Below are 17,151 nucleotides of genomic sequence, written 5' to 3'. Positions count from 1 at the left end.
TTAACATCAAAATCTTGTAGTAGCACGCATGAGTTGGGATGAAATATAATTAATCATTTTTCATTAACTCTGTTGTTCTCTAATGTAATTATCTTGTTTTTTCCATGTGTGTTCATTTGGTATTTCTCCTTTAGTTCTTTTTTGGAGCAAGTGACATTTTGGTGACATGTTGAAATCTCAAATGTAATATAATTAAACCATCATCCAACAAAAATGTTGTATAATGTAGTCAAAATACAGCTGGTATGTTTAACACATTCGTTTTTACAAGCCCATGACTTGATTGTTGATTCGATTCCTTGCTTCCCCACCTTGCGTGGCTCTACAGTAGTGATGACCGTGGCGTCGATGAAGGGTTTTGGCCTTTTGGCAGTGTCTTCGATGAGAGAATGCCATTGCCTTGGCAAACCAACAAACTTTTGCTCCTGCTCGTCATAGTCTGTATGTACGCGATGCTCAAAGTTTGATGGAGAGGAGATCTGGATCCGAGACTTTTTCTTTTTGGTGAACATGATGGCGGCTGTGGCAGCTGCAGCCGAGCATCAGACCTGCAGGGAGGAGCGAGAAAAGAGAGGATGGTTAGCAGGAATGACTGAGAATACATCTAAATCTTGTGGCATATGTAAAACAAGCCAAACATGCACTAAAATGTTCAAAAAGAGGTAACCACAAAGCGATATTTAACTGAAAATACTAGGGAAATGTTTACTCAGAATTTTTCTTCCACACTTGCCCCTGCTAACATCTCAAGAAAAAAAAAGATCATTTTAATTAAAAAATTAAAAATGTTATAGATGCCATTGCTCCAACTAAGGTAAAGGAAGTGTCTGGCAAGAAAATATCTCCATGGAGAAAGGCCATGACCGTGAAAACAGAAAAAAGAGAATGTCGAAAAGCTGAACGCAGGTGGCGAAAAACAAATCTCCAGGTTCACTTTGAAATCTATAAAGAGAGACTTGGCCTTTATAATTTGGAATTGAAAAACGCACGACAATCGTTCTTCTCTGACATCATTACCAAAAACAACGCACGTGCCTTGTTTGCTACCGTCGACAGACTAACTAACCCCCCAGTGTCAGTAGCCTCTGAATTTCTATCCACCAGGGCGTGCAATGATTTTGCCTTTTTCACTGACAAAATTCAGAAAATCAGACAAGCAGTCAGTGCCTCTGCATCAGGAACAGCAAATGTGTTGCCCCTATCTCCACTTAACATCAATTCAAACACCATGACACAATTCCATCAGATTAATGATAAAAACCTAGAGGACATTATTCAACTTCTGAAATCCTCCTCCTGCTGCCTTGATATTATTCCAACAGGATTTTTCAAAGATGTTTTGCCTTGCATGGCCTCAGATCTACTTCATATAGTAAACAAATCTCTTCACTCAGGTATTTTTCCACAGGCCCTGAAAACTGCAGTCATTAAACCGCTCTTAAAAAAGAATAATCTAGATGCTTCAGTAATGAACAATTACAGGCCCATATCAAACCTCCCATTTCTAGGTAAAATCATTGAAAAAGTTGTTTTTCAACAGTTGAGTAATTTCTTGCATTTAAATAACTGTTTCGATGTGTTCCAGTCAGGCTTTCGTCCAAACCACAGAGACTGCTCTTGTAAAGGTCTTTAATGACATCCACTTAAACACAGACAGTGGCAGAACTTCAGTGTTAGTATTATTAGATCTCAGTGCTGCGTTTGACACTGTTGACCACAGCATATTACTAGACCGACTGGAGAACTGGGTGGGACTTTCGGAAACAGTTCTAAATTGGTTTGAATCCTACTTAAAGGACAGAAACAACTTTGTTTCTATAGGTAAATACACATCTGAGTTGACAAATATGACATGTGGGGTTCCTCAAGGCTCCATCTTGGGGCCTCTTCTCTTTAACATCTACATGCTACCACTGGCTCAGATAATGAAGAACAACAAAATAAGTTACCATAGCTATGCGGATGACACACAAATTTACGTAACAATTTCACCAGGAGATTATGCTCCAATTCAAACACTGAGTAAGTGCATTGAGCAAATCAATGACTGGATGTGTCAGAACTTTCTCCAATTAAACAAAGATAAAACTGAGGTAATGGTTTTTGGAGCCAAGGCAGAACGTATAAAAGTTAGCGCTGAGCTTCAGTCTGCAATGTTCAAAACAACAGATAAAGCCAGAAATCTAGGTGTAGTCATGGACTCTGACCTGAGTTTCAACAGTCACATTAAAACAGTTACTAAATCAGCCTACTATCACCTAAAGAATATATCTAGGATTAAAAGACTAATGTCACAGCAGGATTTGGAAAAACTTGTCCATGCTTTTATCTTCAGTAGACTCGACTACTGCAATGGTGTCTTCACAGGTCTCACTAAAAAATCTATTAGAAAGCTGCAGCTGATTCAGAACGCTGCTGCTCGAGTCCTCACTAACACTAAGAAAGTGGATCACATCACTCCTGTTCTGAAGTCTTTACACTGGCTTCCTGTGTGTCAAAGAATAGATTTCAAAATACTGCTGCTGATTTATAAAGCACTGAATGGTTTAGGCAGGGCCGCCCCTGGCCAACTTGGGGCCCCAAGCGACATTGTGAGATGAGCCCCCCCCCCAACCGACAGTTGTTTTTGGAAACAAAGTAGGCTACTTTGCAAATATAATTCCTGTTTATTATTATTATCAACACAGTTACTTTTTTATACAGTGAGGTAAATGGTAAATGTGCATGTACGTCATGCGTTTACAGGTGAATACGTCTGCATTTCCTGCCAAATATTAGCCTCAAAAAGATTAAAATATAATGATTAAAATATAATGAATGCAATAAACTACTAATAATCATAATAATCATAATCAATTCAATAATATAAATACTATATTGTTTTATTATAATATAGTTGTAATATAGTCAAGACAAAACATGCTTATGACATGCTCAAAAACTGATATTTCTTAAATCTGTATTCTAGTTCCCTCTGTCAGCAATGTATCAACAACTACACACACATTTCTATCAGTATTTCTCTGTGTTGTGGTTGACATGACGATGACTGTTAGGGCCCGTCCACACAGCGGCTATGGAAAAAGCTTGCCGGCGGGCGTGTCTGAAGCTCGACCAACAACCAATCACATGAATCTCCCGCCCCAGACACACAAGCAGCAGTTTGATTGGCTAGAGCTTGTACTGGCATATTATTTGATTGGCTGACTCTTCCACCGAAAGCTTCAGAAGCTTAAAAAGTTGAACATTGCTCAACCTTTGCAGCCTGAAACGCCAGGAAAGCTCCGCTCTGGAAGAAGCTTCCAACGCCGCTGTGTGGACGGGCCGTTAGGAGTTAAGGGGAGAGGCTGAGCATCACCATGAAATGTGCAAATTGACATAAAAATGAATAAAAGGGGAAAAAATGCTCCATGTTTTTTAGGCTGTAAACTTGAACTGTTATGTAAGCCAACTAGACAGACAGTGTATCACTCTTCCTCCTGTATATTAGCAGATAAAAGGCATCACATACTTGAATGAATGTTAAATAAAGAATGCTGGAAATAACATGCATCTCCATTAGCCTATATGCTATGCAGAGACTGCCTTCTTCATGTCGTGAATTGCAGCTGATGTTTTAATATGGCAATTGGCAATTTGACTTATATAACATTCGCAAGTTGTACATTTGACTCATACAATAACCCACCTTCGAGTGATGCTCTAGTTTCTTCATGTTTTTATTTTTTTCCCTCTTGCTTGCGCCGGACTGAAACTGTCTTTTCACCGACATCTCTTCACCTGCACTAGTGGCCGTATCAAAGCCGTGATTGGTCAGATGTCGATTCATTGCAACGGTGTCGGGTTACAGACGTGCTCCCCTTGTCACCTCTCACTCTCGCGGGGGTGCACGGAGAACTGAGCGGAGAACTGCGCCCAGCAGCTGAGGCCCTCTGGGCGGGGCCCCCGGCGCAAGGCGGGGCCCCATGCAGCCTGCGTGATTGGCCTGTAGGGAGGGGCGGCCCTGGGTTTAGGCCCAAAATACATTTCTGATCTTCTGCTAAATTATGAACCATCCAGATCTCTCAGGTCTTCAGGGACTGGTCAGCTTTCTGTCCCCAGAGTCAGAACTAAACATGGTAAAGCAGCGTTCAGTTAGTATGCTCCAAATATCTGGAACAAACTCCCAGAAACCTGCAGGTCCGCTGCAACTCTGACTACTTTTAAATCCAGGCTGAAGACTTTTCTTTTTGTCGCTGCTTTTAATTGAACTATTCATATCTTAGACTGCACTGTAACATTTATCCATGTATTTTTTCTTTTAATGTTTATTTTATTAGCTTTTTCTTTTTAATGACTGATTTTAAATGCCATTTTCTTAATGTCTTTCATTTTTTGTAAAGCACTTTGAATTGCCTTGTGTTGAAAAGTGCTATATAAATAAACTTGCCTTGCCTACGATATAGTGCTGTAGCGACGCGTCGACAACGTCGACTTCAAAATATCGTCGACGACATATTTCCGCGTCGACGCGTCGCTACACACACGTGGGTCACCCAAAGCAACAAGCAGTTCGCAATTGCACTTCAAACACAATGGAGACTGAAACGGCTACCACCTCCTCCTCACAGGATTGCGCACGAAGCCCCCAAACGAAAACATCTCGCCCCAGGTCTTCAAAAGCATGGGAATATTTTAAAGTTAGTCCAAAACGCAAAGATATTTATATATTTATATCTCACTGAGACTGCTGCATAGTCTAGACCGAAAGCAGCAGCTAGCTGTGGTGGCTACCATTAGCAGCTAGCATTTGCTCTCCGATTTTTACATAAAATGGAATTATGGATTATAAATTCAATCATTTTTTTATACATAGACGTTAAAACCTATGGATTAACCGATTCAGCCGCGTTTTTTCTCATTTTAATGCCATTGAACACGTATTTTGATCAGATTGACAGCTACGGTGGTGAGACGATCTCCCTAGAAGCTCTGTGAAGGTACGTGTTGTGATGACTGTATTTGCTTCCCCTGTCGCGAGTCCGGATCACTCAGTGATGATACTATGTACCTACATAATCTGTGGAGTCTCAGCTTTAATCGGATATATTGTATGTGCAGCTACGATAAGTAATAAGGGTACTTTTTATCTTGAGTTCTGTGCCAATGTCCGTTAGCATTTTTCGCTCAGGGGTAATTTAGATGCTTCTTATGAGACTTGTGTTTTGTTTTGGTAAACATGGTTTGTATCGTCAGTTAGCTGAGATTATTTCCGTTAATCTGGTATAACACATTAATAGGTTCTTAAATATTAAGATCCCCTGAGACACAGTATCGTGAACACATTTTCTTTTACATTACGTTTTTTTTACATTACGTTTTTTATGAATTGAACAACAGAAAAATAATCGTTAGATTAGTCGACTAATCGATCAAATAATCGCCCGATTCATCGTTTTCTAAATAATCGTTTCCCCCCAGCACTACTACGATATAAGTTCAGATATCACTCACTACTTGTATTTGCAAAACTCACATCACCAATATACAAAAAATGTGCTTGTGTGTAGTTCAGGAAATTAATGACCATCCAACTTGTTTATTTCAGCCCATTGAGCACTACGCTGTGAACTGGCATTAAAGCAGATGTGACCTTTAGCTGAAGGTCATCAGCAGGCCCAACAATAGGCTCAGTGCTGGCCTCTAAATACTAATGACAGGACAACTGCTCCTGCTCCAGCATTTCCTAATGGGCATAACAATGTAACCAGCCTGAAGGGGGGTGACATCACAGCGGCAATCTGAACGAGACATTTCCTCGTCATCACTTGCAGCTTTTCTTCCCGTCTCATGCTATTATGACTGTCACTCTGTGCAACTCCCTGCACAATACACACTATTGTGTACATATTAGACTGACTACAGTCCAGTCTGCTGTTGACAGTTCACTGGCTGTAACATAAACCAGAAGCACCCTTCCTTTATTATGTATCATTCTCCAGGGAAAGTGGGAGGATGCCTCTGAGAATGTGTTCCTAGCCCTGGTATCTAAACAGATAGCCTGGTGACATTTACCTTTGAGGACAACTTGATATTTGATGGCTGCAACAAGGATGGCATTTATGGCGAGGTGCTATGAATATCAACTAGGAGGACCAAATATCAGGCACCTTGCCACAGAAGACATTGTGAGATGTCACTGTAGGAAAAGTACAACAATAACTGATATTAGTGTTATTCAATTGTTTTATTTATAACATCCGTACTTTTCATACGATTGTTTCTATTTCTGGGGAAGTGTGGGTAAAAGATCCTGCAAAATAGGAAGGTTTGTTCTTCAAATGTAACATAAAAACGTCCAGTGTTGCACTCTGAAATGCACCTGTTTCTACTGCCACACATTGTACAGATATAAATCAATGATCAGAGCAAATGCATCATCACGGACGAACCCACATGATGAGTACAACAAAATGATTCTGCTGCCGTTGTGGTAAGCTTGAATAATTAACCTGCAGATGTAGGAAGACTTCTGAAATCACAAACTATCCTGTTTAACACAGAGCACACCGTTTCTAGCTTGAGTCTAAACCGTCTCCCACTCAACCTTGCTGTTTGTCAGTGGGAATCAAAGGAGACACTCCCAGTAGTCAGACAGAGGCTGGATAGAGATCAGTGTGTTATGAGCAAAAGCAGGCCCTGCTGGGCAGCTGACCAGAGGGGCCAACAGGAGCGGAGGGGCCTGTTGAGTTCTGCCAGAGCCTTCTCTTATTGTTTTTCTATCAAACACTGTGTCAAAGAACAGAAAACAGGGGAAGTCTAAAACAAGACGATGAATAAATGCACGGATGTGAGGAGTAGAAGGAGGACGGTGGGTGGATGAGCTGAGTAAAGGGGGATCTGGGCGGGTCATCAGTTAGAGGTCATGAGTCATGCTGCAGAGCTCACAGTGTGCAGCATTAATAAAGCCTTCTACCAGCAGGAGTGTTTGAAGTCAAGCAGGACCCGCCCAGGAACACACCAAAAAAAGTGGGGATCATAGCCAACAATGACGGCAACAACTCACAACTTCAACACTCTGCTAAAAACAGTAATACAAACAAAATCTGGATTCATTGATAATATGGATATATTTAACGTGCACTTGACTTTTGGTTACTAAATGGTGCAAAGCAAGCAGGACAGTAGTTTATACTCCAACCCATTTCTAACATTTTCACACAAATGTAAGGTCGGAAACAAACAGCTGTTTTATCCTCAGGCATGGGGCGTTTATCATGAATCTTAATTAGAAGCTTGGCTTTTAAACTAATATCTAATGCCATACCTTTATAGTGAGAATGTATATCAAAGTGAGTTTCCTGTGACAGAGCACCCCTATCTGTTAACACATGTTGCTCTCACTGTCATCCTTAAATGTTTGGTGAATAAAGCTACATTGCAGCAGATCTAACACAATATATAGACATTTTTCGAAATAAATTAAATCAAATTGTTCACTATTGATGCAATGCCAGTTTCTTCATATTTAAAAAGTGATTTCACATCATTAAATGATCCATGCTCCATTACCACATTACATGTTCAGTTACTCCACCCTGTTACCAACTCTGGATTCTATAGCCCTAGCAAAAGTATGTAATAACAGAGGGGTTACAACACTAATGATAAATGCCTCTTTCCAGTCCTAATGAGTGTGGTGACAACAGAGCAGAGGGGTATACATCACTGAGGAGGACTATCATTAGTGTTTGACTGAGACAGCAATACAGCCAATCAATGCATGTGAGCTCTGGGACACATAGCAACTACTGCCTTTTAGCAGGATACAACTAATGACAACTGGAATAGGTGGCAGGAGAAATCATACTACCTACAGAGTACATGAACCAATACGTTTGTATATGCAGGCACCTATGATTAGAACCACAATGGGCAAGACGAGAATAGTTAGAGCTGTCAGTTAATGTTTTGAGTTGTAATGTTTTATTGAAAGCGTAAGGAGCTTTAACCAAAGCGTAAATCAGTCACGTTGGTATTGAGAATGACATTGTGCGTCTCAGAGTCACAGACATGGCGGGGGATCATGGAGGATTGCTGCATTCAAATTCATGGCTTCTTTCTGCATCTGGAGATATCTGCAACTCTTAGCTTGAAGAGTTGTGGCTGCAAAACAAGATGTTACTCCTGCTGTCAAGTGAGCCAAGACCAGCCAATAAAGTTTCAATGTTACGTAGGCAAAGAGCTAACAGATGACAGAGCTCTGACCTCAAAGTGTTTGTTTTCAGAGAGAACTTAGGCTGTTTGAAGTATGAATACACAAAGAGTGGGAGGGCTTTACATCTGGGTCTGCAATTCTGTAGACGATAAATGCACATGAATGTGATCAAAGTTGGTTTTTATACAGCCCATTCAGCACACGAATGTAAAAGATGAGAATGTAAATAAATGTAAATTAAAGCAGATTATTAAGTCATGTATTTTGAGTCTAAAGATTATGGCCAATTCAGTTTGATATAAAATGTACTAGTATATATTTCGAGCAGCACACAAGCCTTTTGACCCACGGATAGAGTGGGACAGGTGTTAGGGGAACAAGTGATCTCCAGGGATTTAGCCAGGGAGAGTGATTTACAGCTGAAGCAGGTGTATGGTCAATCCCCCCCGGCACAAACAGCTGACCACAACCCTCTCCATAACCCCGACACCATAAAACAGGAAGTGAAAACCAGTGTCAGACAACACGGTGTCTGCTCTTACTGACACTTTTTAAAAGGAAAGAAAGACTGAACTAACAAATGGCTCAAGAAGCAAAAGACTCAAACCAGGTCTTCACAAATCACTCTTTCTTTAGGTGACTGTAATACCCAATTTCCCCACAATGTTCAATAGCTCCCTGTATGTCCAGTTTTCAACTTTAAGGACCTGTTAAGATCATTTGCATAGCTGTTCAACTAGATTTCACAACAATATTACTCAAAAATAAAATTGTGGAGACACATTTCTTTAAATATAATATGACACATTTACCAATATCTGAAACATTTAACATTTAATACTTTCAATTCCAATTGAGAAATGCAGATATCATGTTCCAATTATTGCATCTACTTGGAACTAAACTGTGTTGGCTTAAACAACAGGGCTTGCTGTAAATGTCACACAAATCTATTGTTTCTCTGAGTAAGGATGGTAGGAGGAAACATATGCACTGAACAAGTCAAGATATAAAAGATATTATGCAAAAGGTATATGGATTTGGACAGGCACAGCTTTTAACCGGAGGATACATACAGTGGAAGAGCAACACTGCTGCACTCTGCCACACACTCAAACATTCTTAATGCTCTCACACACCGAGTCAACCAGAAGCTATAAAAGGACCTCTCCTCTCGCAGAGACCAACAAGCAGAACCCCTCCCTGAACACAACAATCACTGGAGTTATGGCTTCCCCTCCCGCCTACTCAAAGTCCATATCGAATCACCCCCACCACTACCCTCAAACTCTCTTTCTACTCTCCTTCCCCTTTTAATAGGCTCCCACCCTCTTCCCACTTTTTCATCTCTGTCTCCCTCCCTCTCTCATGTATGCGTGGCTGAACAGTGAGACAGCAGCCTGTCCGCTCAGTGGGCCAGAGCAGGCTGATAAGCTCTGGGTGAAGCCGCTGTCCTCTGGCATCATTCACGTGCTGTGCACGGGTGGTCCACACTCAGAAAAAAGACACCGTCTGTCACAACCCTATTACTACAAAGATACAGGTGTGGCTGGAACTGAAAAGAGATCAAAATTCATAAGGGTGCTTTACTTTGCTTAATGATTCATAAACACAGAAGTATGCCTGGGTATGTTCAAAATCACAATGGCAAAGGATCAAAACAGATGACAGATTCAATTACGACAAATAACTTATGATATGATGTTTTTTTTACAAACCCCAATTCCAATGAAGTTGGGACGTTGTGTAAAACGTAAATAAAAACAGAATACAATGATTTGCAAATCCTTTAAATGGTGCCTTCACAGATGTGCAATTTGCCCCTGCCATGGGTTTATAGAGCAACATGTGTTCAACAGATAGGGGTGCTCTGTCACAGGGAACACACTTTGATATACATTCTCACTATAAAGGTATGGCATTAGATATTAGTTTAAAAGCCAAGCTACTAATTAAGATTCATGATAAACGCCCCATGCCTGAGGATAAAACAGAGTTGTTTTTTTCCGACCCTTACATTTGTGTGAACATGTTAGAAATGGGTAGGTGGGTTGGTGTATAAACTACTGTCCTGCTTGCTTTGCACCATTTAGTAACGTGCACAAAAACTATTTGAAACGTGGACTCATCAGACCCAGCACACGTTTTGACTTTGCATCAGTCCATCTCAGATGAGCTCGGGCCCAGAGAAGCCGGGCGGAGGCGTTTCTTGGTGTTGTTGATGTTGATATATGGCTTCGGCTTTCCATGGTAGAGTTTTAACTCACACTGGTAGATGTAGCGAGAGACTTAACTGACAATGGTTTTCCCAAGTGCTCCTGAGCCCACGTGTTAAAGGTGGGGTAGGTACGTTTGAGAAACCGGCTCGAGATACACTTGTTATATTCCATGGAATGCTCTAAACATCCCGATAGCAATGAATATCTGAAGTGCTTTGACAAAAAATGTCATCTGTGGAAGCCGTAGCGCTGTAAAAAGTACTGTAAAATCACTGGATGGCCTACCTGCCTGTCAGCCTTCCATCGGGGCACAAACTTATCTCGTGCCCTCATTGGTCATGTGTGCGTTCGTGTGTGTTGGAGGAGGGGCTCTGTAAGGAAGTGGCAGATTTTCTCCGGTCGTGTATTTTCAAATTCTAGCGATCTGGAGCCGGTTTCTCAAACGTACCTACCCCACCTTTAATATCAAACAGGTGTTTTTTGAGCATTCCTCAACAATCCCAGACTTGTGTTGCCCCTGTACCAGGTTTTTTGGAACGTGTTGCAGGCATCACATTCAAAATGAGTGAATATTTCAGTTAATCAGTTTGGACATTACATATCTTGTTTTTGTAGTGTATTCAATTTAAAGGGTACCTATCATGCAAAATGCACTTTTATACATAAATACGTGTCCCCGGTGCGTCGGGGAACTCACGCAGCGTCAGAAAATAAAACCCTCTCTCTTTTCCTCCGTACCCAAATCTTTTAAAAACGGGGGTACAACGAGCGGATACAGATTTGCTGCCGATATGACGTAATTTCGGATGGTGGACCCACAGAAAGTTGCCATCACGTGTTTTGGACGTAACCTCGTCTTTGTTTACATTAGCAAGCCTTGCTAACACTCAGAGCTAACCTTCACAGTAGAGCACTTGTGTTTAAAAAGCAGGAAATAAAAAAAGGAACTCACCTTGTGATAAACTGGAGAGAGAAAAAGCATTTGAGCTCCATACTGTTTCAGAAATAATCCTTGATGTGGTTTAGAACAGGATGGCGTTTTATCGCAGCAGAATTTAACTTTATCTCCGGTAGAATTCTGATCAGGCATTAGCTCCGCCTCCTCCCTTTTTTTTTTAAGCTAAGGACCCAAACTCTGCGTTTCTCTAAACAGGGCTGGAATAGAGGGGTATGAGGGATTTCTAAAATGCATGATCTGTTTGCATTTTGAGAAAAACACATCAGACATGTTTTTATATATTTGTATATATCTGAGACCCATCATATATGCCTAAAATAGCATGATAGGTGCACTTTAATATACAGTAGGTCGAAAAGGAACTGCAAATCATTGTATTCTCTTTATGTCTACACAACTTCATTGGAATTGGGGTTTGTATATGGTGGTTTGCTTTTAACATAACCCGTTTTCTTTGTTGCTCAAATCGGCCACCAAATTGGAATCAAGTTGCAATAGGAACAGCGAACGTTACACAATATGATGAATGCTATTTGAAAAGTGATCTGTTTTTAGAAAACATTACATTTTGTACATGTTATGACAAAGAACGGTTGAAAACAAAATCACAGGAATATTTCTCAAATGTTGATGAATATTTAAAAATGGTATTTAGATGTAACTACCATGAATCAAAAATGACCTGACACCCAAAATCCTTACACTGATGGATCCATTACACTGATGTGAGTTTATATTGCAACTGCCATTACCACATGTATTATCTCTACAGTGGTGAGCTCACATAAGCAGGTTACTACTACTGATCTGCTTTTTTTGATAAGCCTATGAACGCATTACTTTGTAAACACATCATCAGCATCAGCCACCTCAAAGAGAGCGTGCGATGCATCACACTCCTCCGCTCTAATGATTTTCTGTCTGCGGCTCCATTGAGACATACCTTGCATAACTATCTTCCTAAGAAGACTAACAACACTCAGGGCTTGAGAAGACCAATGTAAACACACTTAAATAGATCAAATGAATCATAGTGGACTAGGTGATTCCCTTCCGAGATTTGGTTTGGAGTATTTGACCTTATTAACAACGTGTAACACGGCAAATAAGGCTGTGTACTTATTTATTTAAGATCATCTGTGAAAAGAACACTTGTTTTGTCAAGAAGAGCTTCCACTCCTGCTCCTTTTTGAGCAAATCATCTTTCTATAAAAAAATATCAAATACTTCCAAATTCCATTTAATACATGGTGATTCAAAAGAAGTCTATGGATGGTAACCTTCATTAATATGTAGCCTTACGTACACTGATATTCCGTTACCACAAGTTAGAGGCCATAATGTTTGTTGCTGACTCGCTCCCTTGCACAACTCGGATGTTATTGGAACCATGGAATAGGTTTCATTAATGCATACAAACTCCCTTGTTCACATAAGGGCCACAATGTGAGATAAATCCCCACATTGTCAGAATGGCCTCTAAATGTCACCTTCCAAGGGCAATTGTACACAACACAGAGCTACCAGCCAAGGCCAAAGAACGTAACATCTATCACATCTCAGAAATAAGGGAAAAGAGGTCCAAGGTGAAGTCTTTAAATGGCTTGTTTACAATTTCCAAACCCGAAGATATTCATTTGAAGATAATATAAAACAGTTATTAGTCGAGCTTTTGTTTCAGCTTTCAGCAAAGTTAAGAAATGAAAGCACATTTATTATCTTTTCACTGAGACACGATTTAAAGAATGACATGCTAAACAGCAGACAACAGTTACCTTCGTTGTCGTGGTGTTCTTACATTAGCGTGCTAATGCTGAATCAGGGGTGATCATTAATAACCTCTTTTTCTCACTACTGAAACCACACACGTCAACAAACACACACACAAACACACACCAAGGGCAACAGCTCTCTCCCAGCGTTTCCCAGATGTATAAAGTGTATTGCAAACATAGCGTACACGTGTGACCTTAGAGCTACTGATTACGACCATCAGCCTGCCTACATCAGTGGTGGTGAAAGGACACAAGTACTGTACTGTGCTACAGGGCAGTAGTTATACTTGAGTATAAAAGTATACAAAACTAGCCCCACCTTAAAGAGCTACAACAGCTAATTGTTGCCAACAACTTGCCACATCAGTATTATCAAGGCATTAGTATTACCGATCTCATAATGTCAAAATAACACACATCAGTAATAAGAAACATTTTGAAGCAGAATGAGTAGTTCTATTTGTTTCCCCTAAAGATGATTTGACTGAAAATGTTTTTTAAGCATAAGTAGGATTTGAGTGCAGGACTTTAACTTATAATGCTGTATTTGTTACATTGTTGTTATGGCACTTTCACTGGAGAAAACGATTTGAATACTTCTTCCACCCCTGGTTCAAAATACTGTGTATGAGTGCGGCAGTCTCAGCTTTAATACAAGACTGAGTGGCCGCTAACATCTGTCTGCTATTATGGTCAATTAGGTAGTCAAGATGCACAACTGGCTGTTACACTGGGCCTACTTAAGTTCCCATGACATGACGCTGCATTGAACTGAGATAACAGGTTTCAGTTTTTCATCATAGCACATACATGATGAAACATATCTGGTTGAAGCTATATATGTTACACTTATGTATTTTACTCCTGAGCATCTGGAGTCCTTAGTTCTTGCTCACTCTTTCACGTTTCAGTAGACTGCATATCAAAATGAATAAAGAATCAAACCCCTAATATTGTTATTGTTGACTATCATTGAATCTGTGCATACTTATATTTGTTGTGTGGTCTGCAAAGACAATCCTCACTGAAAAGCAATAGTCATTTTATAAACTAATAACCACATTTTCAATTAAGAGGGAAAATGAAGATGTGGTCATGTTTCATTAAATCCCATATCAGTTTATTATATGTACAACAATCCTGAGTCAAGGTCAGGTCAATTTAAAAAATGTTATATGTAAGGTTTGCAAGATAATGAAGATATCTGTTTTGTTGTAACACCCATCTGTGAGTGTTTGTACATTACTAATGGAAACAAGAGAGAAGAAATAAAGGACACCATTTCAAAATCATATATTTCAATATGTTCCATAGAAATAACTAAATGTCTGTCTAGGGCTGCTCAATTCATCGTATTTTAATCGCAATTATGATTTTGGCTTGCAACGATTATGAAAACAACATAATCGAAATAAAACGATTATTATTTTTATTTTTGTATTGAATTTTCAGTTGAATTATACTTAAAGTTCAGGGTAATCAACTGTTAAACATATACTGTTCTTCAATAAGTTGATGTTTTCAAAGTAAATGGATAGTCGTTTTTAATAATCGTGATATCAATTATTGACCCAAATAATCGAGATTATGATTTTTGCCATAATCGAGCAGTCTGTCCCTACAACACTCAAACAAGCATAACATGAACTCATTAAGAGAGGAACTACAAGCTACTCCGTATAGATACATACATTACAAAAGCATTGTTAGTGCACAAAAGAGAACCAAACTTCCTTCTGTGTTTAAAACAAAGCTACGCAGTGAATAACTACCACAACCTGCGTGTCACCAGCACTTGTGCAAAGAGACGGATGACCGGGAGCCCAGCAGCTGCCTGACACTCACACACATTATGATCAGTCAGTAACAGCTTTCAATGGTAACAGGCAGACAGCCAGTCCAACAGGGCTCTCGGTGTGAAACAGATCACCCCTCGCTCCCACCCTTCACTCAAGGCAAACAATCAAGTTATTATGCTTTTTCCGGACTCACTGTTAATCCATGCTGTGCGATTTTACCAACAGAGTTGTGTTGTTGTGGCCCGAGGAACTTTCGCTCGGTCCAAGTAGCTCTACCAGAAGTTGCACATACTGGTTTACGCCCGATAAAACGAGTAGTTAAAGTATGAAACGGCAATACATCCGTGAATAAAACGATGTATCGTCGGGACAAGCCTACTCACTTGTAGTCCCAAGTACAGCAGCACACCTGATGTCATGTCGGAAACGCAGCTGAGGACGGAGGGGAAACAGACTCCCTGCAGCAACAAGGTTGTTTCCGCGAACAAATGAAACTCAGTCAAACCGTCGGAAGCGTCGACACGTCTTCATCAAAAAACGGACCGGAACACAGGTTGACATTTGTGGATAAAAATAGAATGTGTATATTCACATAGAAAAGTGCCGTAGCTTGACTGTAAATACAAAGTGTGTCGCATTCCTATGGTTTCAGCAAAACGCGGCCCAGTATCATGACGTCAGCGCAGGGAGGGAGAGAGGGGGAGAGCGAGACATTAGCACGGGTATTACTTTTAGACTGTGTGTCCGGTCAAATAGGTTTTAAATAAATGACACAGGGATAAACTGTTACCTCTCCTGCAGGAACGAGTATTCAGGTCCTTTACGTTTGTAAAAGTAGTCTACTTTGTTCATTTGCAAATGTAGATTAACAATACAAACATCTACAAATAATAATGATTTCATATTAAAGATTACGTTTAATTAGGAAATATTAATTATACAAAATTAATTGATTTGAATACTTGAACATCACAAGCTTCAGAGCAAACAAATATAAGGTATTAGTCCAACCTAACAATAAGTATACACCAATTATTATATTTGTAATCAAACCAACAGTCCATAACCAAAATAAATGCAGTTTCCAATGATCGATAACACGCAAAGGAGAACATAACTCCTTCATGTTTGGCTAGAAGATGATTTATTGGTTAAGGTCCAGTGTTCATCTCATCGTTTCATTCAGACAGCTGAATGAATGAAACTGAATCAAAACTATCCAGTCAAAGTTGATATTGTGTTCCAATAAAACGGTAGACTGTGGTACTTCTGTACTACTACTGTCTTCCTGTGATCATATGTTACTTCTTTGATAACAATAAAAAGACATACATTTCTGAGATGCCAATATTAACTCAATGATTGCATTGAGTAATGAATGTACCCTATGAAACATCAAGTGAGCCAGAAGGGGATGACTGGTGAGATGCTTATTGTTTCATTCAATGAGAAGATTACAGATGAACTCTGACATCACATGACACTCACTTTGTGGAACAACAAAGTGACAGTATCTATGCTTTAATGATTACAGCAGTCCGATCAAGGCAGACTGCTGTGAAATGCCATGTGTGTCTGCTAATGTAAACAGATCCATCTCCACAGACATGACAGAGAGTGAGACGATGCCAAAACTCTTTTTCAACACATCAAAACGGAGTGGCCATTGTGGCAGCAGTGTTGTTTTAGTCACATACATTGCACTATTTGTCTATGTATGTAGTTCAGAATTGCTCCATGCGAAGAAAAGAAAATATTGGCTGTGTGTCCTGCTCAAATAGTTGCACACATAATACAAACACTTATTTAAGAGGGATACTTAAACAAGATGTATTGTTATATGAATACAAATCCAATTGTATACATTATACTAGGGTGGCTTCCTTCCTATATAACACAACATTATAGTTTTCAATATCCACAACAAATCCTATATTTTAAGTGATGTACTATGTTATGTCTAAAACTATTATTTTGTATATATATATTTGTATAAATGGTATACATATTTGTATGAACATTGTAGGAGGCAGTCTGAAAAGTCAATCAGCTGCTTCAGTGTAAACTTGAAATGTAATAAATGCACTGTTGCAATGGAACATTTAATCACAAAAGCTATTTCAACCAAATGTAGAAGAATCAGTAACTGAACAAATGAACCAGTTACTTTGAAATCTCATGATAACATCAAAGAATATTTAAA

General features: G+C 39.6%; 1 protein-coding gene across 1 annotated transcript in view; it reads right to left on the bottom strand.

The window, feature by feature from the left end:
• pak4 (p21 protein (Cdc42/Rac)-activated kinase 4) overlaps positions 1 to 17,151 on the bottom strand; it is a 47,205-nt gene that overhangs the window by 15,428 nt on the left and 14,626 nt on the right. Inside the window, 1 exon segment of the mRNA XM_034231866.1 lies at positions 312 to 548. Coding sequence (XP_034087757.1) covers positions 312 to 512 — 201 coding nt within the window. The 5' untranslated portion in view covers positions 513 to 548.

Source organism: Gymnodraco acuticeps, unplaced genomic scaffold (assembly GCF_902827175.1).
Source record: "Gymnodraco acuticeps unplaced genomic scaffold, fGymAcu1.1, whole genome shotgun sequence".
NCBI classification, from domain to species: Eukaryota; Metazoa; Chordata; class Actinopteri; order Perciformes; family Bathydraconidae; genus Gymnodraco; species Gymnodraco acuticeps.
Note: the sequence above shows the minus strand (reverse complement) of the source record. Positions and strands in the feature narration are given on the sequence as shown.